Raw genomic sequence first — 26,022 nt, forward strand, 5'->3', positions numbered from 1 at the left:
AAACGAAAAAGGGGGAGATGTTGTGGTGTGTTTTATGCTTGTTCAGTTTTCCCTCCATTGTTCTCTCAGAAAGTCCTGTCCTGTTACCAGTTTGTGTCAATCCCCAAACCCCTCCCCAGTTGTCTTGGATACCAAATGTATCTTTCTTGTTCCCCACCCCTGGCAGCCTGCCTGTCACTCGACACCCCTGCCTCTTTTTCTAGAGAGTTCGGGCCAGGGTGTCGAGTGATTGGGTTAGGGGCCAGGGTCCCTCCCGCAACTGTGTTTGATGGGTTCTCCGATCATGCCAATCCTTAATGTATCCCTCTCTGATTTGCTATCTTTCACCCCTCCCACCCTCAGTAAAACCGAGGCTTTTTCCCTGCCTCGGGGCTCTCAGCTTCTTCCACCGAACCTGCACGTTTCCCTACCAATAAAACCACCCCCCCGAAGAAACTGAGGGTCGCCTCTTCATTTCATCCTGCGACTTCGGAGCTCTTTACTGCGGCCACACGTCCGCAAGGCTTGACATCGCCTTGGGCACAAGCCCCTGACTCCGGGTTGGGGAAGTGCCTTACTGGCTGGAGGTTGGCTGGACACTTATCTAGCCTGGGCGTTTCACTTTTCACCGGCCACTGCTCCACCAAACAATTCTAAGATTCATAGAATCCCAGAATGGCCTGTTCTGAAATTCTAAATATGGCTTTAGTATTTGTTGATCCTATCAAAAAGATAAAATAATCATAGATTAGATAATGGGGAAAAGATGGAAAAAATGAATTCTAAAAGAACATTCATATTTTATGCTTTGATGTTGGACAAGTAGCTGAATTTATTGCTAGATAAGCAATCCTGAAAATTGTCAGGAAAAATGAGTATGTTCTTGTAGTGTTGACTTATTGACCACTTTATACTGTTCTTTGTTTGATTTTGATCTGTAACTATTTTGAACATGTTTTTGAACGTGTTGCAGTTTCTTGAAAACTTTGATCCTAGCACTGAATCCCAGTTTGTTTTCTGGATGACTTAAATGATCCCTACAGGGAACTGAGAATTGATGCATACATTTATCCAGAGCAAATCCTTCTTTGAAGATTAGCTTATGGATACATTGTTTACATTATTTTCTTTCCAGAAGTACTGATTTTGATGGCATATTTTTCAACCGTGGGCATCTAAGTGCAGTGAAGTTACAATTTTTTTCATACTAATACTTTTCTTGTTAAATTTATCCATTTGTGGCAAAATGGTGAGACTGTCCGCTTCCAGGGATCAAGTAGTTGGTTAATGTGTCTATACTGCTACATATTTTTTCCATCTATTGTTTAGCCATACCTGCTCTTATATATTAGGATCAAATACCACAAATGTTTTGAGTAACTCTACCTTCAGTAACAATCCATTTATTTCCAAGTAGTCTTGTTCCTTTGCTGAAGTTAAAATAGTTTTATAAAATGTGAAGCATCGCAAAAGTAAACAGAAAAATCATTAGTGGTGGCCATACTTTGCTGTAGTGTATTACTTTTTATAGACAAAAAGAATCAATCTTGTTTCCAAGAAATGAATTCCAGTATGTATGCTTAAGCAATGTGCTGTTGTACAACTGTTAGTGTATTCATATGTATATAATACTTTATGCAGTCAAGCAGACATTCCTTGCAGATTAGTATCTTATTGTATCAGAAATTTTAGTTATAGTTGCTTTATAATCAGTTATAAATACGCATTGAGACAATGCTGAAATTATGTAAAATATCAAATGTTCCTGTCAAATTGGCTGAGTCATATTTCTCTCAACTTTTCTCTTTTTGTTATTTTAAATTAAAGGAACTGTTTTGCAGCATACAAGACAATTAGAAATAATGACACACTTCAGTATTTTTCCTTTGAGTAGCTTCTACTCCATTAAATTTAAGTTGGCCATCTACGGTAAAGGACTGGACAACAGATGGCAGAGTAATGTGTGGCTAGTGATCTACTTCATAGTTTAAAGGAGTACAGGAAAGGACGTCTAGTTTTAAAAACAGACTAGAAGAATTAATTTTTCAGAGCAAACTGTTTAAGAGCAAAAGAATACATGGTATTAAAACTGAATAACTTTCAAGTGCTATGCCTTTGCTTTAAAATATATCTGATTTACCAAAACCAGTAAATTTATTTGCAGTGCACATGGAAAATTTTACCTAGACAGTGTAAGTAAGAGGTTTGCATACTTCTGTGTTTCTTACTCTGTGTAAGAGCTGGCTTTTGGTTTTGTGCTGGCATCCTCATAAATCACAGCTCTCTCTTTTGCTCTTTCTGAAAAAGAAAGAAATTGTTGTTGGTTTACCTGCAGGGGATAAGTTACAATTCTCTTAAAAACCATTTTGAGTATTACCTTATTTCTGAATAAAACAAGATTCCTCTTTGGGTTTTGAAGACTTTTGATAAATCTTTTTAGACTTTATTCTTTACTTCAGTTTCCCAAGGCCTGACTTCCTGTTTCATCACACTTTTGGGCTTTCCACCATTTTTGAGGATGGAATAAATGAAGAGCGTACCAAACTGGAGCTTGCTATATATATATTTGTGTCTCTGAGGAATGAGATCAATTTCTGTGGTACCAGTAGTCATCATTCCTTTGACTAAATGTTTAAATTATTTTTAGGAGATAGTAACACTGCATTGACTTAAGGCTTCCTGTGCACAGTAAAGAAAACCAGAGATCTTTGAAGTACTGGAGATCTTGTGTGGCATTTCCTTTTAAAGATAAAAACCTGACATACATTTTAATGAACGCTTAAAGGGTTCATTAATTAGATGAGGCAAATCATTAACATATTTTTCAATAGCATGAAGATAGAGTATCACTGTTATGCTCTCTTGCATTATTTTTATAAGAAGACTTCACAACTATGAACTAGCCTAGACTTTGTCCTTAAGCCTTTTGTGCCCTCCTTACGATTGATTTCTGAAGGAACAACCTCTTGAGGCCGAACACTTCATAGAGCTCTGATTAATTTTGTAAAGTTAAATAAAAAGCAAAAACTATGACACTGTCAGAGTAAGGAGAAAAATGGTATATTGACTGAACAATTCTTGTTCCTATGCAAGACAGAGACTTAGTTTCAAGATGGTCTTGGTTCTTAAACTTAGAATGGATTCTTGAACTTTTTTTTTCTTGAAAACACTTAAGAAATGGGAAGGTAAAGATTTGGAAAACAGTATTTCATAAATGTCCTGGGTTGACAAATTTGCTCTGAACCAGGACAAAATTTTACAATAAAATTTCATGACCTGATAGAAACTTTTGAAAAGTTCCATTTGCAAATTAAATTTAAAGCTTTTAGTCTGAGGTGGTTTAGGTTGGTATAATGTTCTTAGGGAAGTTGATGGGCGTTTTCATGACTTCAGTGGGAGAGTAATTAAGTCAACAGTAGAAATAAAAAAGAGGAAAAAATTTTACTCAGTGGTGGAGAAGATTTTTAAAAACAAAATACAGAATAAGAATGTTAACCCATAAGTGGACTTCTTGCAAATCCTTGTTTCTTTGATGTGTGAAATAAGGCTGCTCAGGGAGCCATAGGGTTTTGTGGTTGCTGTTTTACTCTGGAAAGCTGTCAGTACAGCTCTCTCTTTATGGGCTCCTGTGCCTCAGCTGCCAGCTGCACCTCCAGCAATAGTGGATTTGTTCATTACTCTCCCTGCAGGATCACCCATCGGTGCAAACTTGATCCAGATCAAGTGTAAGCAAATAATAACACTTCTGTTGACTTGATCAGAGCATGCAACAATGCTGCTTTTCAGCTTTGTGGTGGCTGTGGTAGCACAGTTGATCCTCTGTTCACCGTAGGTTTGAAACAGTTACGCTTAGCATGTTTTGAACAAATTCATACAAAAAAGCTGGAAAACTCTAGTGCTATGCATCATGTGAATGTGTGGGCTTTTGATCTAGTAATTAAGCAGCCTAATACCCCGTTTTACTGTCTTGAAATGTAGATCAAATCTCTGTAGTTTTCAGTCTTTATTGATGAGAGAACTTGTTGCGTATAGCTTGCACTAGTTCTTTCTCACACTGCTTTTCAATACCTTATGAGCCTTCTCTCTACTTCACTTTCTCCTTGCTTATCATTTCAGTTTGCATCTGTCATTCTTTGCCTGTTGCAGTTCCTCGCTCAAACTTCATTCTCCAGTGCTGTAGTTGCTTTATCGTGGAAGCATCAGTATATGTTTAGCTTTAGAACTTGTTTTATTGCAGTTTCTTAAATTGCAGATTCCAGAGTAACTTTCCTAACAAGAAAAAATTTGTATGTACTGCTTCACAGTCTTTTTTAGTAAATGTTTAAATATTGATATGATACTAACACTGAAAATAGGAGATTCTTTTTTTCTTTTCCCTAAGACTGCATAGTGACAGGACATAATTTCTCTTCAGTAGCTTATATGCTAGAATGGAATTGGAGATTGATGAGCTGAAGAGACAATTGAAGTAGCTTTTATATAAATTAGAATGTGGACTGCCAAGTACAGGTTGAGCTGTTAAAGTGGACATCATAATGAGGTTAGGATTGTGTTTAGAACATTATCATTTGTGCAGTTCTTTTATGTTTACTTGGTTGCTTGCCACCTTCGAAGATTTTTGTTTGAGATTTTGCTCAATTTCTTTTGTTTGGTTGCTTTCAGTAACAGTATACCAAGATTATATATATATATATAAAAATATATAAAAATATTTACTTATTATTTCTCTGGAAATTAAGTGGGTTTTTTTAGCAAGCTCTGTTAATTTAGCAATTCTGATCTTGTTTCTTGGGAACCATCTTAACCATCAAGTTAACTATCATTAACTTGAGTATGTTCTGTATTTTTTGTATAAAGCAAAGATGATTATGCTTCTACTGCAATTCATCAGACAGAAGGAACTTCATGCCTGCCACATGTGCTGCCACCATCAAGTTTCTCCTACTGCTCTTTTCTTAATAAAATTAATGAATTCAGAAGGGAAATACTTCATAACCACATAACAATTTGTGTCTATTTTATCTTTATTCATGATAAATAGCTTCATTTTGGACCCTACTTCCAACAGTAGAGATAGCTAAGTTGTGAAGAACCAAAGCTCTCTTGATTCTGTAGGATCATAGAATGGTTTGGGTTGGAAGGGACCTTAAGGATCATCTAGTTCCAGCCCATCTGCCATGGGAAGGAACACCTTCTACTGGTCTAGATTGCTCAAGGCCCCATCCCACCTGGCCTTGAACACTTCCAGAGGTGGTCCACAAGTTCTCTAGACAGCCAGTTCCACTGCCTCACCACCCTTAAAAAGCTCTTTGGACTGTTTAATCTAAATCTACCCTCCTTCAACTATAAGGCCATTCTCACTTGTCCTATCAATACATGCCACTGTTAAAAGTCACTCTCAAGCTCTCTTGTAGGTCACTTATATGTACTGGAAGACACTAAAAGGCCTCTCCAGAGCCTTCTCTTTTCTCAGCCCTTCCTTGTAGGAGAGGTGTTCCAGCCCTCTGGTCATATTGGTGACCCTCCACTGGACTTGTTCCAATAGGTCCCCATCTTCTTTGTATCAGGGGCCTCAGAAGTGGATGCAGCAGTCCAGGTGAGGTCTCACCAGAGCAGAGCAGAGCAGAGGGGGAAAATGCCTTGCCTTGCCTTGCTGGCCACATTGCTTTGGATACATCTCAGGGTACAGTTGGCTTTCTGGGCTGCAAGTGCACATTGACAAGACTCATTGAGTCTCTCATTCACTCACACCCCCAAGTCCTTCCCCTCATGGCTGCTCTAAAAACAACTTTTCACAATTTCTGAAAGGATTTTTGTAAACATTCATTATCATACTGTATTGCAATGTTGTTTTTGTTCTGTGGTGAATTTTATTTCCAACTGAATTAAAAAACCTAAAAGTAGAATCTGAGCTGTAGAGACGATAACAATCATTTTGAAGAGCTGGGAACCCCCTAGATTATATCTAAAGGTCATTTAAATACCCTGGTAAAAAATCCCTTCAAGAAGTGTTCCTTGTAACCTGTGCTGGGGACATACTGTGTTCAGAGATGGGCCTTGGAGAAACATTGTTGTAAGTTTCAGCAGTGGTGTGGAATAAAAGATAGAAATATCCCAATAAATTTAGAATGAGATTGTCCCAATTGTTTGAAATTACAATTATAAGAATGTTTTTTTAAAAAGAGTCCATGAGATTAATCCAGACAACTGATATCTGACTGTAGTATTTTTTAAGTGAAATTTCTAAATTCAATGAGTTTAAAGTAACAAGGTCTGGAAATAGAACCTCAGATTTGTGCTCAATTCCAGTAAATTTGGTCAAAGGGTATGGCTTGTTCCAGTGAGTCATTCTGATGCAAGAAATGGTAATGTTTAGAGGATTATTGTTAGAGATAGTACCTATGTAACATGAACCATGTTGGGACGAAAAAGTTGAGTTCTTTTGCTGTATGAATATACAATATACCTTTAGGTGGCATATTGGTTGGAAATCCAACAGTTTATTTCATGTGATTGAAATCAGAAATGGCAGAAAGGAGAGTGCATGTCAACAGTTCAACAAAAGGAAGCATGCACAGTTCAGTAGACAGAAAATTCAGTTTTTTATTTCCCTGTTGCATGGTTGCTATGACCCAGTCTTCCTTAAAACCACTCTTTCTTTGTAACTAGCAAGGTTTGCTTACTGTTACTTAATACAAGCATGAAATTTCCTAATTGTGCTTGTGTATCTTGTTTCTCTGTGGAGCAGACCTAGAGTTTACTTCAGTAAACAGCTGTAGTGCCTCTACTAATGGAAGCTTCTGCCATTCTGGTTTACCATTCAGCTGGTGAGAAGTTTCATTCTCAAGTCTTGTTACAAAAATGTATTAAAAAGAGTCCAGGGAGATAAAAAATTCAGACTCGCTTCATGGCAACAGTCTGGCAGATTTTTATTCTTAAGTTTTCATCAGAATGTAAGAGTGAAATAGTTGCATAACTAGAATCTTAAAGCTTTGGTGTTTTTTATTTAAGAAACCTTCTTTAAAAGCAAGTGTAATTAGTATTTCTTAATAAAAACACATCGCTTGCTTTATTTACTTTAAAGGTAGATGTGGTTATCAGGTGTTGTGCTGAAGCTGTATTTAAGATGCACAACTTAAATTTCATTATGTTAGCACCTGATTATTTTATGCTTTACTAACAAGACAGATGGCTGGTTCTTTTGAAGGTCTTTTCTTGGGTTCCCTTTTATTAAACAGTAATGTAGACTAAGTTTAAAGAGAGTAAAGCTATAAATCTGAATTACAAGTACTACAAGTGAAAACTAGAAGCTTGGACTGATTAATTTCAAGCTTATGGATCCTAGTTACCAAAAGGAAATAAACTGCAATGGGAAGATTTCTGGTTACTCTTCAGCATACTTCGGTATGTTGAAAGGCAGCATACCTGGGTGGTAATGCAAATACAAGCTTCCCTTAGAACACATGTAATATTATTTTAAAGAATATTTTGGCAAAAGGATACTGTTTTCCAAGGCTGTTGAACTGTGTAATTCAAGATCAGCTCAAGTACTGGACATAGAAATAGTAGTTTGGTGAAAGAGTAGCATGTTCCAAACTTTTAAAGCAACAGGCCTTCTGTTATATCTGTTAGATCTTTTACTCTATGAGATGACAGATGACATCAGTTGGACTTTGTGCTACATATTTAAAGGTTGTATACAGGGGGAAAACCAACCAGGGTGTTCCAAAGGAGGCTAAGGAGCAAAGAACCAAGTAGATTAAAAAAAAATTACTAAGGTGTAACATCTGTTGCTCTTACACTTGGCTCATTAGTGTTGAATGTTAGTGCTGCTGTAGCGTGGATTGTCTTTGTCTTTGTCTCTTCTTCCCAGCACATAGATTCCAGAAAGAAAAAAGCATTATGGGAACCAAATTTCTAAAGGAATGTAGTAGGAGAGGGAGGAAGGAATTAGTTGTCTCTATCATTGTAGAGTGGTAGTGGTCCAAATTGTCCTTGAGCCTGTTGCGACAGACAATGGATACTAGTTTTAAATTAAAGAAAGTAGATTCAGAGTAGATAAAAGGAAGATTTTTTTTTTATGCTGGGAGTGGTTAAACACTGGAGCAGTTTGCCCTGGAGGTGGTAGATGCTCCATGCCTGGAAACGCGCCGTCAGGTTGGTCAGGGCTCTGAGCAGCTTGGTCCAGTTGAAAATGTCTCTCTTTGTTGCAGGGATGTTAGACTGGGTGACCTTTGAGTGTCTCTTCTAACCCAAGCCATTCTGTGGTTCTCGCTCAACTGCACTAGTTTGAGAGTTATGTCATCTGGTGACATTATAGTAACAGGGTTCTTTTTTCTTCCCATGGAGTTTTACAGCAAAACTGCTCCAGTACTTCTCCAAGTGAAGAATTTATTTTCAGTACTGATCTTTATTAGAGTATAAAATTATATGATGCTGAAGTAAGATTCTGTGGGGAATTTGAGTCTATGTAGAAGCAAAAATTTAAATTTACCTTTTTATAAAACATTTTCTGTTGGTGAGACAAATCTTAGAGTTTGGAAGCTTTATCCAGATCATTGACAGTAATAGCAGTATCAGCCTCTGCAATGCAGTTAACACCCAGAATGGAAAGTGGTTTGCTGTGCAGGGGTTTGGCTCACTGTTTGTCCTTGCCAGGATGAGACGGGGTAAGCATTGGGCTCTAACAGCAGAAGAATGATAGTGTTTATAGTTTGGAAGAAATTATTTTGAAGATAAATTTAAAATTTCACTTCTTTCTTCTGCCTGAGAAACAAAAGAGGGCAAATGTGTCTGCCCAGGAAAAATACATATTTGGAAACAGTATTCTGTACATCCTGTTTGATTCTTTGACTGTTTCTTAACAGAAATTTTGTCATAAAATACACATCTGTCCTTACTCTGCCTTTAAAACGTAGCTTGCAGGAGGATCCTAGAGAATTTCTGCTTTTGTTGATGGCATCAGTGTTGCTTGCCTGGCATTAGGCACAGCTATTTTACTTTTTTATAATTCTATTAAAAATAAGTTTGAAGACTACTTGTCCTTCAGGTTGTGTTTCCTAATTATTCCTGTTGGGTTTAAGGTTATTGACTGACATTAATACTTGTTACTTTCCAAGGTTTCCTATATACTAATGCTGTCTTACTGGTCTGACATTTACTTGCAGATACACAATTTTCTATTTTAGTGGTTGCTGTTTGTCTCCTCTACTGAGTCAAGATGGAAGGAAGTATTGTCTCAGTTCTATATAACCTTATGTTGTTGTTTCTTAATCTTCCTCTGGTCTCTGTTCAAGGTCCACAAAACTTGTTTGGATCCCTTCAGGTAGAGAATTGTTTATACTAAAAGGAGGTGATGTGAAGTTTGAGCGAGCGTCCTTTGAAGTGCTAGACTGTTTGCTCAGTCTGGGAGGGGAGTGGCCTCTCAAACTGATTAACTGGAGTCATCCAGATTACATAGTGGTAATTTCGTTGTTCTGCTTAGTTTCAGAATCTGGGAACCTTCTTCTGGACAGCCTCAGTTACTTGGAGGAAGAGTAATATGTAAGATTGTGTGTAAAAGACATGCAGAGAAGAATGATCCACTCAGGCAAAGAAAGGGAACATCAAGTGATACCTAGAGATCTTGAATCTTGGTATATGTTAGTCTGCATGTAGAGTTCTTGTTCTTGAGCCAACAGTGACAGTTCTGACAGCTTGATACATGGCAGGTGCCTTTTTTTTGTATGTTTAAATAAATTCATACCTTTTTTTTTTTTTTCCTGGCTTCTTGAACCCTGAAAAATACCTGTTGTGAGGCTGTCATCTGTTGAGACTTAATTTGGGAGCAGGATGTTGGTGCAGGAGTAAGACAGAAGAAGAGTCTGCATGTAGTTATTGTGTGGCAATCAGAGTGGCTAGAACTTGTTGTAGTGGAAGAAGGCACTTCTGCTTTACTTTATTTCCTATCCATTTGTTATTTTCCCCTGTCATCTTCCCTTAACAGCATTTGCTGCTGTCCTTTATTTTGTTCATAGACTGCTTTTATTTCAGATCCCAGGTTTTGTTTAGCTAAGCTAAATAGGCTTTTGGCAAAACTGCAGTTTTTCAGGCTATTTTTCTGGTACACAACAGTTCTATCGTAGTGCTCCCTGTAGGGACAGTCTTACCTTGGATTTGATGTGCACTAATGATCAGTACTCTACTTCTGTGGAGGTACTAAATTGGCTTAAGCAGCCTCATGCTTGCCTCTCTTGCTTTGTAGGGCATACTGCCACCACCTTGATGCCAACACAGCTATTTGCAAAGCTGCTTAGCAAAACATATGTTAAAACTCTGCTTTCTTTCCCAGGTTGTCAGCTAAATAATCAATTGCATTAGGAATAGTGTCTTACATGTTTGATATCCTTGGCAATGAATACTGAAATGATCCATGTGTGCACATTCGGTTGACCATTAAATGGCAGCGTGAACACTTCAGACAGGCATTTGTCTGAATGCTATAACAGAACAAATTGGTGTCATGCTGGGACAATCTTGACTGCTTTGTAAAAATTAATAGAGCAGGGAAATACTGTAATTGACTTACTGTTCAGAGATTTTCTGTTACTGAGCAATCTCTGAAGTTGTATTGATGACAGGATTGGAGAAAGGAAGAAAAGACAATTCACAAGTTTTTTTAAAATACTGAATCAGAGAAGTTTATAGCTTTGGGTAAAAGATGTTCATGTATTCAAACAATTTTTTGAGCCATAGTTCAAAGATTATTTATTGCCAGAATGAGTTTATTTACTGCTCCTTTGAAATTACCTCTGAAATATCTCAGTGCAGCTGTTTGACTTAGTCAGCTGACTATAAGAAACTGTTTAGGCTGTTGTTTCTGTCAGTACTTGCTTTCTTAGCTGTGGTGAAGTTATTCTGTCTCTCTGTTATTTCAGGACTAGTAGTTATACCATTGACAGTATTATTTTCATCAGAAATCTCTAGAAGAACACAGAGTACAGAAGAGACTGAAAAATCTTAGGCATTAAATGTCTCAGAATTGTCCATTCTATCATACTGGTTTTTTTCTTAATGTCTTGTTTTGTGTCTCTATGTAATGCCTCCAGTGTATCACATCTTCTATGTGGCCTGTTATCTGTTAGAAAAATATGCATATATGTCATCAATACTGTAGAATGTGTTCTGTACCATGATGCTTATTGGTCTCTTAATTCACTAAGTGAAAACTCTTCCTCTGTTGCTATATCATTCTTCCTTATTTTTAAGAAAAAATAATTCAAAACCAAGCAGTCAATTACTGTGAAAGAGTTTGTTTTTCCTAGCTTGTTTTCTTTTTTTTTGTCTTCTGCATGTACATAGAAGTGTAAGAGAAATGCACCCAAAGTTGTATGATTTTAAACCGTTCATGGCTCTTTGATATTATTCTTAGGCACAGAGCTGTACAAGCAGTAATTATGGAAGGGTTTGATTTTACATTTGCCTGATTCGCTTTACTGTCAGGACTTTCTGGGTTGCTTGATGAGGCTTTTTTTGTGTTCATGCTATACAGAACCTGTATAGAAGTTCAGGAAGTAATAAACCAAAAATTTGACATTTGAAAGAAAAATTGGGAGCTAGAAAACCAGTTTCTTTATATCAGTCTTCATTTTGTGTGCAGTCTTAACAATTACAGTCTTTTTTTCATACTTGGTGGTTAATTTCTCCTCAGTGCAGTTAATTTCTGTTCTGAGAGAAAAAGGCCAAACTTTTTTTGTCTTGCTTAGAAACTTGTAGCCTTGTCCTTTGTTCATCCAAACAGGCGTGTCTTTAGTTTTTATCTCAATTTATATTACTCTGATGTCTTTGCCTCTTAGTGCTTGATTCAAGAACCTCAAAATAAGTTGAAAGCTTTTCATTGCCTTAGGTCTTGGGCTGTAAGTAAAACTTTTTTGTTAGCACAATAAGAAGCAAAGGTTGAAGGTTCTGGTGTGGGGGTTCAGATGCTTAGAGGACTGGGGGTTCTGGGCTGAGAGCAAAAGGAGTTTGGGAGAAGGTTCTTTGGTGTGAGATTGTTTGATTTCGTGCCTGAACTGTGATGGAAAAAAAAACAAAGCAGCCTTGAAAACTCTGCTTTTTACTGACACAATTGCTCAGGCTCACAAAAGATTGCTGATGCTTGTCAGTCTTAGAACCAACATTGTCTTCTTGAACCTAGAAGGAATTTTCTGTGCAGTGTTCTTCCAAAGATTTGCTTGTTTGCAAGACTGAGGAAGATTGTCTCAGAAGTGATAGTGAAACATTGTCAATCTATTGCTAATATAATCTGAGTATTAGAGAGCAGCAAGCACTGTGTGCACAACTCTTTTTTTAAAATATTTTTCCTGAATGCTCTATTAAGGCTTTATGATTATTAATCAAAGCTTAAAAAATTACAGACATTGCTTTTGGTTTCCAGTGCTCATTATATCTTTTGGGATCTGAAGCTCTGTGACTGTCTGGTAGTATTTATGTTACATCCATGTAACCTTTTAGTTTTTACCTTCCCCTTCGATAGAAAAGAGCCTTTCAGTTTATGGGTCTGACAGCAAGTATGGAAGCTTTGCCAGTCAGCTCATTTGTTTTCTTGGCTTAAATGTCAGCCAATTTAACCAGACTCATACTGTGTTTTTTCACTTGGCAGTTGAGAGAACAGAGCCTTTGATAATTAACAAGGAGTTATTAATCAGTACGACATATCTAATCCAGGGAGATCTATCAAATAGTACATCTCTGTAGATTTTGCTGATTGATACTGCTTGAATCTAGGTGGGAGTGAATACATCTCTACATTTTATAGAATGTAAACTTGCTGTGGTTACCTAAGTAAAGCTTTTTGAGTCCAGAGAAAGAAGATAAGCATAGGATATGAAAGAAGGACTGCAAAATTTGATCTTTTGGGCAAAGTTGGTGGTTTTCAGTGTTTTAAATTCAGTACCAGTAGCATAGTTAAATATGTCTGTAGTAATGTTCAATATATATATTTTTAAGTAAAAGATTAATTTTAAAAAAACTACAAACCCCTTGTACTAATTCATGTCCTTCAATATTCTTTAAAGGCAAAGGGATTGTGGGGGAGGGGCGTGAAGATAAGGAAAAGTATTCATATTCAAAATTAAATTAGGACAGGGTAATTTCCGTATATTTCCTCTCTTTGGAGTGGTTCTTCCAGTTGATGATCTAGATCAGGAGCTGAATATAGATGCTCTCATTCACTCAAGGAGGAGCCTGTTTGCCTGTATTAACTAGTAAGACTATCCTCAGATAACAAGTTAACCTTTGTAAATACCTTTGTACCTTCAATTTTGAGTAATTGTATGGCTGCGATTCTGTAAGTACATAAAAAAGGACTTCACTGGGAAAGTTCAGTTCTGTATTGAGTATTGCTCATAAAGGAAAAAGCTGTGAGGGTCCTTTTGCCCTTTTTGCACTGGAGAGGTCAGACTAAGCTGAGGTATTTGACTTCACAGTTTTCTTTCATCAGTAATAAAGGCCTTGTTTGTCAGGTGTTGCTTTTATCTGTACAATGTCAGTTCTTTGACCCAATGCAGCATAAAGCTAGTAATTTTTTTAGTAGCTATGCTCCTGACAAGAGAGTCTAGTTGACCATTCTTGTGTTTTTTTCCAAAGGCCAATTGTGGAAAATGCAGTAGAAAATATTTTTCACTGATGTGAACAAATGTGTGTTGAGACAAATACAAAAAATAGATGCAATGACTAAAATTCCGTGTTTGTAATCTATTCTTGTAGAGTAGAATTTTGATTGTAAGGAGGTACATCTGTACTATATGTGAATTTTATGAGTGCTCAAGCTGGTTTTTCATTATGTTGGATAAATTATCCATATATTTCTCATTAGTGTAATTAATAGTTTACTCTGTGTTTGATGTGCAACAAACTGATATCAATGGTTGTGTTTATTTTTTAAATTCGGGGAGATTGAGAACAGTTTAATATAGTGGAAAGCTGGTTTTCTTTTTAGAATAAGGGGACAATATCCTTGACAGGTGTTTCCTATTTTTGTTTGTAATTAATACTGTTTGTAGCACTCTTGAGTTTTTCAGGCCTCTCTTTCTGACACAAGGAGTTCATATATAGTGCTGTTACCTGTTTTCTTTGATGTCTTGTGCCTGGGCTATAGTTTGCTCACCCATCTTTAAGAGCTGTGCTGCATCCATGCTGTTGCTCATGCTGTTAGGGTTTCTGATTTCCTCCCCCTTCTTACAGGTGAGTTTTCCAGAACAAGAACTGCCTGTAGATGTTTTGAAAATACCCTCTGCCTTGTAAAACAGCCTGTAAAAACAGTCTGGGTGCAACTCCAGTGTTTATCCAACTGGAAAAGTAATTTTAAAATGCTTAATCTCTATGTCGATGGACCTCGATGCAATATAACTTAGGGAAATACAGGAGTCAGCACTTAGACTGATCCTAAGCTAATTAAAGTTGAAGGACAGGTTCCCTTTGATTTCAAAGGACTTTGAATCAGCAAAATCATAGTGAGCTTTTGTTATTTGTGACCCTTGTGAAATAAACTGACTAAAATTTAAGGTGTTAAATAGCTTTATCGGTTTTGAAAATTTTAACTGAATTTGTTTAAACTTACAAGGATTAAGGACACATAGTAATTGTGTATGAAGATCTTAATGCCTTACTTTTTTAATTTCCAAGAAACTAAGAGTCTGGGAAATTGAAGGAAGTGGAAGGGCTTTTGAGAATGTTAGCCATTGGCAGTGTAAGACCTCTGAATTTTGGTGACTGTGAGTGCAGTCTAGCTGAGTTGCTGCTTTGGAATCAAAGTGCTTTCATGTCTGTCTGCAGTACAGCCTGGGTGTTGTGAACATATGTATGTGCTAAAAGAGAAGTGCTGTCCTTCAGGCATCGTGGGAAGGATTGGTGTGAATCAGAGAAAGAGAACCAAAACACACATATTTAAATTTAGTCTTACCTGGATCATTTAAAAAAATTGAGTTTGTTTTCAGAACTGTATTATAAAGATCATTTTTAAAAGATGGTGGGTTCAAGACAGGGGTTTAATACTAGTGAAGTGAACTGAGTTAATGACAGTGAATGTTGGAAAGTAGAAAAGGTAGATTTTAGCATTGTTTTCAAGGATTAACTTATATTCCTTTTGAAGACAAAAAGAACAGTTTTTCAGGGTTAGACTGCAGATTGTTTGTAAGAAGCAGCAGTTCCTTTAATACAGTTTTGCTTCTTTTATTTTATATCAGTATAAGGATTGAACAAATATGTCTCTGCCAGCTTTTGTAGGTTGTATCAGATAGTGTCATATCAGATTGCTTGTCCTCATTCTGTCTGCAGAGACTAGAATTTGCATTAGTTGCATTCAAGTGTATGCATCTATCTACTGTGACATCTGAAATACTTGATTTGGGTATGACTTACTCAGAGTAGAGAAATTTGCAGAATAGAATAGTCAAGCCTGTGGGCTCTGTTCTAAAGCTAAATATAGAAATAACTGTATTCTTTTCACAATCATTAAGAATTTGAGAAAACCTTGCTTCTACATGTATATTACTAATCAAGTAACTCCATTTTGGATTTAAACTAGATTGACTGTTAAAGGGAGAGAAGAAGTATGCATCTGCTATTAAGTGGTGAAAATGAGTATCAGACAATTTGGACTTTTCTGTGAAAGTACTGTCATTTTAGAGAACCAGTGTTAGTTTTGGATTGTACGGATCATATTTTCAAAGCTTTGTTCACTGATGTCTTGTCTTAAACTTCCAAGAATGAGCAGGTTCTGCAACTTTGGCCATGAGAGTAAAGAAGTTGAAAAGAGAACATTTCTAAGTGCTAGATACTAGTCAATACTTTCTTTTTTTTTTGTCTTTTCTTCTTTACAATTCTGAACTAGCAAGAATACTGGTGCCTTAAGGGAGAAAAATTTTTCATATCAGTGAGCATCTTTTCCTTTAAAAAGCTGACATACATTTCAATAGAAGAGAACATTCTGGAACATTCTGTCACATGTGGATTCCCACTCCTCGTTCCTTTTCACTGTTAAATTATTTGAAAATCAAGCCATTAATTAATTCTGAATGTTAGCAAAAATGGTACTTCATTACTCCATGAAACCCTGCCATAACAGGAGAGGTGTTGTAGTTATAGTAAACAAAATACTTTGGGATTTTTTAATTAGCTTGAGATTTAAAATGTTTCCTGGATTTTCTAATCCATATATCTGTTCATTTATATGTAATATTCTTCAGCAGTAGACCTTCTTTTTGATTAAAAAATTGTGTAGGTTTAAGTATTTGCAGGATCAAAAGCCAGGAATAGCATGTTTCCCTTTAAAGGCACCTGTTTTTTCAGTTGCTGCCCAAGTGGAAAATTGGAAAGAAATTGTTGTGCTGTCAAATAGCCTTAGGGCATTACATAGCTAAAAATTGCATGTATCCTTTTTTGAGAATAATACAGATAGGAATATGCAGGTTTCAAAAAACATCATGGGACAATTGAGTAAAACTACACATAAATGATGTGTCCTTCAATTTTTTTTTACAAAATTGGCCTTTTTAGAGAAACATGGGCATTTATTTTGAAAAAGTTTGAATGCAGAAATAAAACACTTTCAAGTAAGATCTTTGTAGCCTGGTCCTGAACAGGAAAAATAAATGTTCCTTTTGGATTGCTATCTGAATGCAGTTTCTTAACAATAAGAATATCCTGCTTTTGACTTAGAGAGAGTAAAATTATTCATACTTAGGTGTGGCTTTATTGCACATACAGCAGTGCATTAAAGGGGCAGTTAAGAAACTGCTGGCTTAACTATATCTACAGCAGTATATTTTATTTCCTATGTATCTCTACTTAGTGCCTGAATGATTCTGCTTTATTGTAGCTGTGATAGTCTGAGATGTTAGTTACCCTGTTTTGTAATCCACCTCTTTCCCCGTGGATGCAGCTGTTGCTTTGCCAGTGATTTTACTGTTCGTCTGACTTTGGAGCTCATATCCCAAAGTGATCCACCCCTAATGTGTTACTTGCTGTCCTAAACAATCTAATCTTGTGAAATTCTGCTACCACCAGCAGCCACTTTCAGATTTGTTGTACCAATTTGTTCTTCTTTTTATTATGAGGCAGCTTAAAAAAGAGTAAGTTCTTTGAAATGTGTACACTTAACAGGATTCTGTCAATATAAAATTGTATTCACAGTTTGTTATTAAATGTGGATCTTTGGCATACTACTTGTTGCATTTCTCTGTTTAAATGAGAACATTGAGCAAAATTTTATTTTATACGTGAATTATGAATTTTTGGAAGGCAAAGAACTTCATGGGAGGGGGGAAAAATATAAATATATGAGCATTTCAGACTTCAGTATGCTGTGCTTGTGTTGAACACTGCATATGTGATTCTTGGAGTCTATGAGCAGAGGAACAAGTTAGTGAGAAATAACATCAAGGGTGAACTGTCCACATGGAGTAAGGAGAGACAGAACTGTGCCTGTTGTTATGCAAGGGCACACATATGGTGCACCACAAAGTTCACTTACCAGCTCAGACTTGTGGCAGCATGTTTATTGACCTGGACCTTTGTAATTATGTTTGCTTACAGCTTTCTAGGGACCAGGTGCCTTCTGCTTTGTTCCTAGTTCCATCCTACTGCTTGACTCTTCAGGGAAACATCCATTCTAGCCAGACTTTTGTTACCAGACCCTGGCTGTCCTATTTCTCTAGGTGGGATGGTGTTTGAGAACTACTTTTGTGTTTAAGACTTTCAGCATTGTCCCCTTCTTCTGTATGTAAAAAGGGTAAAATAGAGAGGAGTTTGGTAAGTTTTCATCATAAAAAATTGGACTGAAAAAGAGAAAAGGTTACAGTCTCCTTCTCCTTAGTGGGATTAGTGGGAAAGACACTGTGGAAGAGGCCACAGAGCACACACTGATCTAGTTTTCAGATGACTGGTTCCTTTATTATTGGACTGTAAAATTGATTATGAAGTTAGCTGTTTTTCTAAAACAAAAATCCAAACAAATCCAAAGGTTCTTTTTTTTTCCAAATAGAAATAAAAATTGCAAAAATGTATGGGCATCAACCTCTCAACACATTCATCTTCAGTCCAGTAGAGTAATCTTGCTTCAGGGATATTGTTTTAAGTATAACTTGCATATTTCCTAAGTTTTCTGTAAGCCTTCCTGCATTTTTATGTCAGTCAATTAAACTTCATTTTCTGATTAACTGATTATTTCTCACTTTTTGTTATTTATTTTTGTTTTCAGGCTTCCTTAAGCCAGACTCAATATCGATAGAATGAAAAAATTTAAGAGAAGACTTTCCTTAACCTTGCGAGGAAGCCAGACCATCGATGAATCGCTGTCTGAGCTAGCAGAACAAATGACAATTGAAGAAAACAGCAGCAAAGATAACGGTAAGCATGTCTTTTACTTTGTAGAAAATGTAAGAATTTTGTCAGGCCCTATTCAATTGAGCATTGCTGGGGTTTATTTAAATTTTCACAGTTGCAGGGATTTTCTCTCTAACCTTTTTTTTTCTTATATTCCACTACCCTAGTTCTTTCAACAGGTTGATATGGTATTACATACTGGTTTGGTTTGCTTTGGTATTGAACTGTTGTACAGCTATTTATCAAAAGCTACCTAAATTTACCTTTTTATGTCGTGTGCACCAAGGCTTATAGATGCTCTTGCAGTATATTGAAATCCATTGTATGGGTTTGGTGGGTCTCACATCAGCTTCATATGGCTTCAAATTCAGTCTGTTCTCAAAACCATTATTTAGTAATATGATTGACTAATTGCTTAAGCACTCTGTATAAAACTGTTTACCTTACATTGGTGATGCAGTGCAGTAGTCTAAATTCTGTCATCTCTTCATGTCTCTCAGGAGTACTTCTCTTCACCACTATGAAGGTGACTAGAAACATTCAGGATAACCAGCTTGTCTCTGTATTCTTACATAAGTCTTTGGCTGATCCCATAGATGTGTTGGCTGCTGTAAAGTCCCCATTAGTGATGATGCCGCTTTTGGATGCAATCTGCAGTCATAATGACTGGAAGAGGTTTTGTTGCTTGTTCTGCTTCCCGGGCTGCAGCATTTAAGTCATTTTTCATCTTCAATGCTGATTGGTGTTATTTTTTGCTTTGCTGCTATCTAAGATATTTTTCATTTATCAAAAGATCTGAATTTTATTTTTGCCCCACTTCACAACAATAAAGGATTCTGAGTTTTCCCATTGAAAACTGACAGGGCCAGGAAATTTGAGTAGAGGTAGAGACAATGGAATTTGCCCTACAGATTTTTAAAACTCTGTTCAAGATACATTGCATAACAAGATTTTGGAAGCAGAATTTACCTTTGGCAAAACAAAGCTAATAAGGTTTTTCATTTTTACCTTTAATCCCTGGTATATTCATTGCTGTTGTCCTGTTTTTAATATGGGCCATGCCCAGTATTTTGGGAGACAATGTTTATTACAACTTTTTATATGTTGATATAGCAGGTCTATTCTGCAGCAACAATTGCAGTATTTTTGCACTGATATCTGTTAAGTCGTTTTTGAGACACTGAGTTTGTCCCACATGATTTCGCTTGTATTCGCCTTTGTTACTGATGCATATTTTTTCAGACCTGTATATACTTCTGCAAGATTGATTTCATTATGTTATTAAGTGCAAAGAATGTTACTTTCACGCTGAGAAATGAGCATGAAAAAATTGTTACCAGCATCAATGAGTGTACTGAACTGGGTTGCTGAATTGATTCATTGAAACTGAATCCAGGGAGAATAAAAAGATTTTACCTTAAACTGGACCATGTGCTGGGTGTCAGCTCGAGGGACAGAGAACACAATAACCTGTTTACAGAAGCATGAGCTTATGCCATCTTAAGCCATCTATAAAACCATTTGCAGCTTGTAATATTTATCTGAGAATAATCCCAGACAGTAAAACTTGGATGTCTGCATGCTTGTCACCAAACTGTGACGAGCTCATCTTGTCAGTAGATATTTAAAGTGTCAAAATAAGTAAAAAATACAATTCAAGAAAATGTTCCTAATTGCAAATTATTTATCTAGCTTTTAGTGCTCTTTTTATTTTACTTTCCATGGTAATTCATTGGCCAAAGGGATTCTTGCATATTAAAATTGTAATAATGACATATGCTATGTTTATACCTGCAGAACATTGTTTATGCCTTAGTACAGTCTTCTTGGATGCACTCAAGGTGTTGTAGAACCTCTTGAAAGAAGACAAAGAATATAAACTGTACTTTGCTGTGCCTAATCTTTAACTCATCACTTCATGTCATTAAAAAAAGTTTTACTGACACTTGCTACCTTTTCTCAGATTCTTCCAGAAAGCAGTTATTAGTACTTGTGCTATCTTTGATCTTGCAGATGTGAACAGGATACTACATTGTGGATTTTTGTTTTCCTTTGTTTTTCCTTTCTGACCCTACTTTTCTTAGAAAGAAGGGTTGGAAAATGCTTGCTGCTCTAGCTAGTCTTGCTTTTCTAAAGGATGCTCTAGCTTTCCCACAGATGAAGATATTTTGGAAAGAGTATTTTTCAGACAGACCACAGGGATTGGGCTTTGGGTAACGATTGTTGAAAAAACAGACAAGAAATGATTTTTCTCTTCTGGTGAAAGACCAGTTTAGTAAAAAACATTGCCTGGAAAAAATCCTTCAGTGGGCATTTAAAAAAAATTGCTTACAAAGGAGTGCTTTAATGAGAAAGGTTTTCCTTGGCATCTTACAAAATCATAGTGCTAAAAAGCCTGCACTAATTGTAAATATCCAACTGAGACACATGAGAGGATGTAGTCTCTTGAAGAATATTTTAAAGTGATAGCTGCACTAAGATCTTGAAAGTACATCCTTTACTGTGGCGGTGCTGATCTCAGGAGGCAGGAGTAACCATCTCCTTAGTTCTGCATTTAAGAATAAACAGCTTCTTTAACCTGTGGAACAGAGAAACAAATGTGCCCAGTTAAAAGGCTTTGAATCTGTTCCTGAAGAAACTTAAAAGCAATGTCTAGTAAATCAAAGGCATGCCAGTATATTAATCTACAGAGATTTAGAGTCAGGGATACAAATAATCTTCAGAAAGCGGTTCTTCATATGTCCTTTATTTTCAAGCATTACATCATGAACTTGGGAAATAAGAGTTGAAGGGGATTGAAACTGTACATTTTGGGTCAGAAGGCAAGACTAGATCCTGAATGCTGAAGGCCTTTTAAGCAAAATTTAATTCCATTGTTATTGTCCAATTCTTTTGTTTTAACTTTTTCTTTCTAGTAAATCACTCATCTTGTCTCCTGTCATTCCATGCTGATGGCTGTGTTCAATGAGGGTTATAATTTTATACATGCTAGTTTTTTTCCTTCCTGGGAAACAGCTGTGTTTACTGGGTTATGGAGATTGTAGAGACTGTGTCCATAGAAAACCACATCTGTGCTGACCTAGAATCCAGACTTATCTCCATCTGATTTATATCCTGTGAAATACTTATATATATAAATATTTATACAAATATGTACATAGACATACAGAGATATATTCTGTAAAAATCTTTATTATAAATTGCAGTTCAGCACTGCCATTCCAGATGTAGGTCACTTGTACATAGTATTAGGGACCTTTCCTTATGGTCACCTGTTTGCAATAACCTGTGTTGTTCAGCCCCCCTGCCAAGTGTTTTTTTCTCCCAAAAAATTGCCTGTGATTTCAAGTTAACTGCTCCCATCCAGAGGCCCACCTTGTCATTAGCTCCAGCTTTGAGTGGGTTGTTTCAAGATTCAAAGAACAGTACTCCTAATGTAGAACAAATTGTCCCATTTGTAGTTCACAGCCACAAAAATAGATCCATAACTTTTGATTTCTTTGCAGTGCATTGGTACCACTGAATCAGCTCCCCTTTTGTATGCAGTCTCATTTAATACACAGCCTCCTTCATCGTGTGATGTCAGTACAATCTCAGTATGCATCACTCATCCATGAGCAGCAAAATGGGATTAGCAGGGATCAACCCATATTGTTCAGTGCAGTGGCGCAGAGCTGTTGCACTGAATATAGAATAACCATTGGGCTTGGGTTTTTTGGAACACCATCAAATTATTAAGTGACCAGAAACCTATATATAATTTAATCTTTCATACAAATTATGTTCACCATAATTGGCTTCTGGGTGAGGAAGCACTGCCAAATCAGGTCATAAACCATAAAAATAGAGGGACCAGTGAAATACCTAATAATATATCTGAAGCCTTATGAACTGTGGACTGTATGAAGTATACTTCGGGCTAGTCTTTCATCTAAGGACAAAAGCTTTTCTTGGTCTCTGGTGTTTCAACATATAAAACCAATTAGGTGGATTTGTTGTTTATTTTTAATTTTTCATACTAACAATGCTTGCTTTTTTATTCTAGATTTTACCTTAATATATGTATTTTGATTAATATTAACAATATAAAATGGTAATTTGTAGGAGTTGATAACTAAATTTGCCCATGAAATTTTTCTTTGGCAATGACATACTAATGAAATCTGGCTAGAAGTGACATCCAAATCATGCATATTTAATGCCTAATTAAGTGTAAAATTTATGCAAATACTTCAAACACATATAATCTCTAGAGAAAGCAAAAAATGTGGCTGTATTGTCTAATATTATGAAATGCACTATCACAAACTCCAAGCATGCTTTTAAGAATAATTGCAAGACACATTCCAAAATACAGCCACAGCTCTTGCATTAATTTATAAGTAACTGGGAAAGCCTTCTGTTTTGTTGGGGTTTTTGGTACAGATAAATACACATGTACATAGTAAACAAAAAAAGGTGTCATTCTGATAGAAATGGCTACATGAATTTGTAAAATAATACTTATCTCCATTTGGTCTCTTTTAGCTCAGTGATGTGATCATAGGATCCAGTCTCATGAACACTTGCATAATTTTTTTGTAATTTTACAGGTGTGAGTAATAATGGAAGGATCAGCTACGGTAAAGTGCGTAAGTGTTTTTTAGGTTTAAGGCATTAATGGCTAGTTAATACTCGGATAAGAGGGATGAATGTTTTTACAAATTAACGCATCGCGATACTGTCTCAGAACATCCAAACGCCTTTGTAGTTTTAATCATTTCATGTCATCTTCAACAGAGCTGAGAAATTCCCATTCCATCTGCTATGTGACATTCCTTGAGTGTGGAAGGAAAACAGTGTGTTGCAACATATTTTCAAGACAGTGTTCTTGAATTGAAAATATGAGCACAGAAATGCTTACTGGTAATAAATTGGTACAATTTCTCTGTTGATGTTGGAGGAAAGTATCAGTATGAAGATGTGGGTGGGTAGAGGGAGAAGAAATCCCCAGAACTGCTAGAACTCATTCTAGAGCTACAGATTACTGTGAGTAATTGGTAGCTGTCGCAGCTCAACGCTGATCTTTGTACTGTCCCTTACACTGTACTGGCAATGTTTTTATTATAGTCTGTATGTACCCTTCTGTGCTGTGGTCTGCATCCTTTTTTGTTATTACTGTTCAGTACGGTTTCTCCATCCCACGTATGCTGCACAACATAGTGTTCTTTCTTCCCTTCTGTTTTAATTTGCTTCTTCCCACAATACCTAGAGGCTCTGTTCATATGTGGAAGTGCTTATAAAGTGAAATGAGCATGAAAATTCAGTGCCTGAAAGCATGCTGCAGAGACCCATAGTCTTGGAGGGCTGTGTGGGGGCTTTGTCCACTCATAAGTGTTTCCTTAGAAGTAGAGTACAAGTTTGGCAGGGAACATAATGTTTAGATGCAGAAGTGGACTCTCTTAATACTCCAGATTTTTGTTAGTGTAGGCTCGCTGATGAATTATGCAGAGATGCTTTTCAAATGGTATTCAGGTGGAGTCGTTAAGTATAGAAAAGTAAAATACACATAAGTAGCCAACACTGTTTCTGAAAGTAGGACAAAAAGGAGCCAGATCCTCTTTTCTCTGGTTTGGTTGGCAGCCTGGTCTCACAGATGTTTGCATTGGGAGTTGTCTGTGTGAATGCAAGGATAGAGGCCAGGGATACTTGTATCTTGGCTGTGGTATTGACATGCATTGAATTAAATTGTAGCTGAAGTATTTTTTCTGAAGGTTTTGGTGTAGCGTGATGCCTTTTGCTGTTACGGTTTTAAACTGATGGTGTGTTATGCTTAATATGATTTGAGGTACAGAACTACCATGCTTATGTTCCAGTATAGGTTCTGATGACCAAAAATATTATCTGAGAATTATCTTCTGAGCAGTAAATAAATAAGTCTTAAAGGCAGGGTTTTGGTTTTCAATATATTTCATTTGGTTGTGATCTTTATTTTTTTCATATCCAGAAGGCAAAACCTCACTCTGCATGAAATAACTTTGAAAGGTTTTCTATAGTGTTTTTTTAGATGTCTCGATCTCATTCTTTGCCTTGTGTATTTGTAGTTTGTTTTTGTCATTAAGACAGGAAAAAATCTGTCCTTTCTGTCCTAAATTAAAAAAAAAGTTATATAGGACTTCATTTTAATTAAACTGCATTTTAATAATTGAGGTACTTCATTTCTCAGAGGAGGTTGACAACTGTTTTTCTTCAGGGTTATATTAGCATATTTTTTCAAATGTTTTACCAGTATTTTTTGCCTTGTGTTGTGCAGGTGAGGAACATTTGCTCTGGAATGACTGCTGTACTCAAATGGATTAATTTGAGCAATGGGAGTAGTCCCTTGAAGTTTTGCCAAATTTTTAAAATTGTGATATTCAGTAGTTTGAGGATTTCATCTTATTGTTTAATGAAAAACACTGGTTTAAATGGTATTGAGTGGTTGTTCTGTTTTTAGAGTGACTCAGTGTTTTCCTGGGTATCACATAACAGAATCCAAGGAAACAAACCCATAAAATAATGTATAAATACAGAGTATTTTGTAGTGTTCCTCATCCAGCTCCTGGAGAATACATCTATAGCAAGCGTATTGCTGCTTTGGGTTATTTAAATGTATCCTCTATGGAAGCTGTCACCTGCAATCAACTAATTTTACTGAGTGGGTCTGACTGCCTTACAGCAGTGTAATTAAAATTTACACAGTGCAGCATGCCAATTCTATAATATCAGAAATTCACCTGCTTACATTCTAGATTTTTTGAAGAAAAAAAGGGCTTCTTGACAACAGCTTCTTTAGCAGTTTGTTCAAAATATTTTATATTTCAAGTAAAAAAAAAATCAGGTTTTGTTATGTAAAAACTGAATAATCATTAGCAGAGCCTAACATTCAGATCAGGTAAATGAATGTGTAGTAGATGGTGCTGAAATATGAGTAAGTTACATGACAGTTGCGTTTGAGAAGCCTACATAAATAGTTTTAAAATGTTGTGATGATGCAGTGTAAGTTTCATGAATGCAAAGCTGTTCAGAGAATGAATATTTAATTTCACAAATGTAGATTTTTGACACTTTTCCATTCTCCATAAATTGGAAATGATAAAAAAAACCTTGGAAGTTTTCTGGAGCAAGGGTGAGGTCAAGGTGATGGAAAAGAAACTGCATTGAATCCTGTCCTATAAAATCCAGTAGTGGATTCTCGAGACACTTAGTGAGATTTTCTTACACTTGAGCCAGTCCAAAGTCAAGTTGCAGCTTTAAGTGTCAAGTGAGGTTCTGCCTCCATCCTTCTGCCAGCAGCTGTGCTCTGTATACCCCATAGTGATCTAGTTCAAAAACCTAAACCAAAATTACATTACTTTCTTGTTGGGAGGCAGGGGGAAGAACCTTAAGCCACATTTTTGGTAGAAGCAATGAATTGTGGCAGTCACAAAGATTCATCCTTACTTAGAGTATGGGACATGCCTGGATTCAATCCCCATTCTATACCCAAATCAGTAATCATAAATGCTGAGTCTTCAGTATCTCTTACTTTGATTAGAAAATCTCCACATGTGTATTTTAACTTTATTTATATGAATTTAAAATACGTATTTATATGGTTTACATGTCCAGAATGGATAGTGATTGTGGAATCAAACATTTTTTTGCAGACATACTCATCTC

General features: G+C 36.3%; 1 protein-coding gene across 4 annotated transcripts in view; it reads left to right on the plus strand.

Annotated features, from left to right (window-relative positions):
• The window catches only part of CDK17 (cyclin dependent kinase 17), a 99,812-nt gene that overhangs the window by 26,672 nt on the left and 47,118 nt on the right, over window positions 1–26,022 (plus strand). For 2 of the 4 annotated variants that reach the window (XM_071423249.1, XM_071423250.1), the window contains exons 2-3: window positions 18,218–18,366; window positions 22,935–22,973. In XM_071423249.1, the coding sequence (XP_071279350.1) occupies window positions 18,249–18,366; window positions 22,935–22,973 (157 nt within the window). In that variant the 5' untranslated portion in view covers window positions 18,218–18,248. Of the gene's footprint in view, window positions 1–18,217; window positions 18,367–22,934; window positions 22,974–23,210; window positions 23,248–26,022 lie in introns of those variants that run through there. The other 2 variants (XM_071423251.1, XM_071423252.1) reach the window with 2 other exon arrangements.

This window comes from Agelaius tricolor, unplaced genomic scaffold (assembly GCF_023055355.1).
Source record: "Agelaius tricolor isolate 1412-34295 unplaced genomic scaffold, bAgeTri1.0.p SCAF_3, whole genome shotgun sequence".
NCBI classification, from domain to species: Eukaryota; Metazoa; Chordata; class Aves; order Passeriformes; family Icteridae; genus Agelaius; species Agelaius tricolor.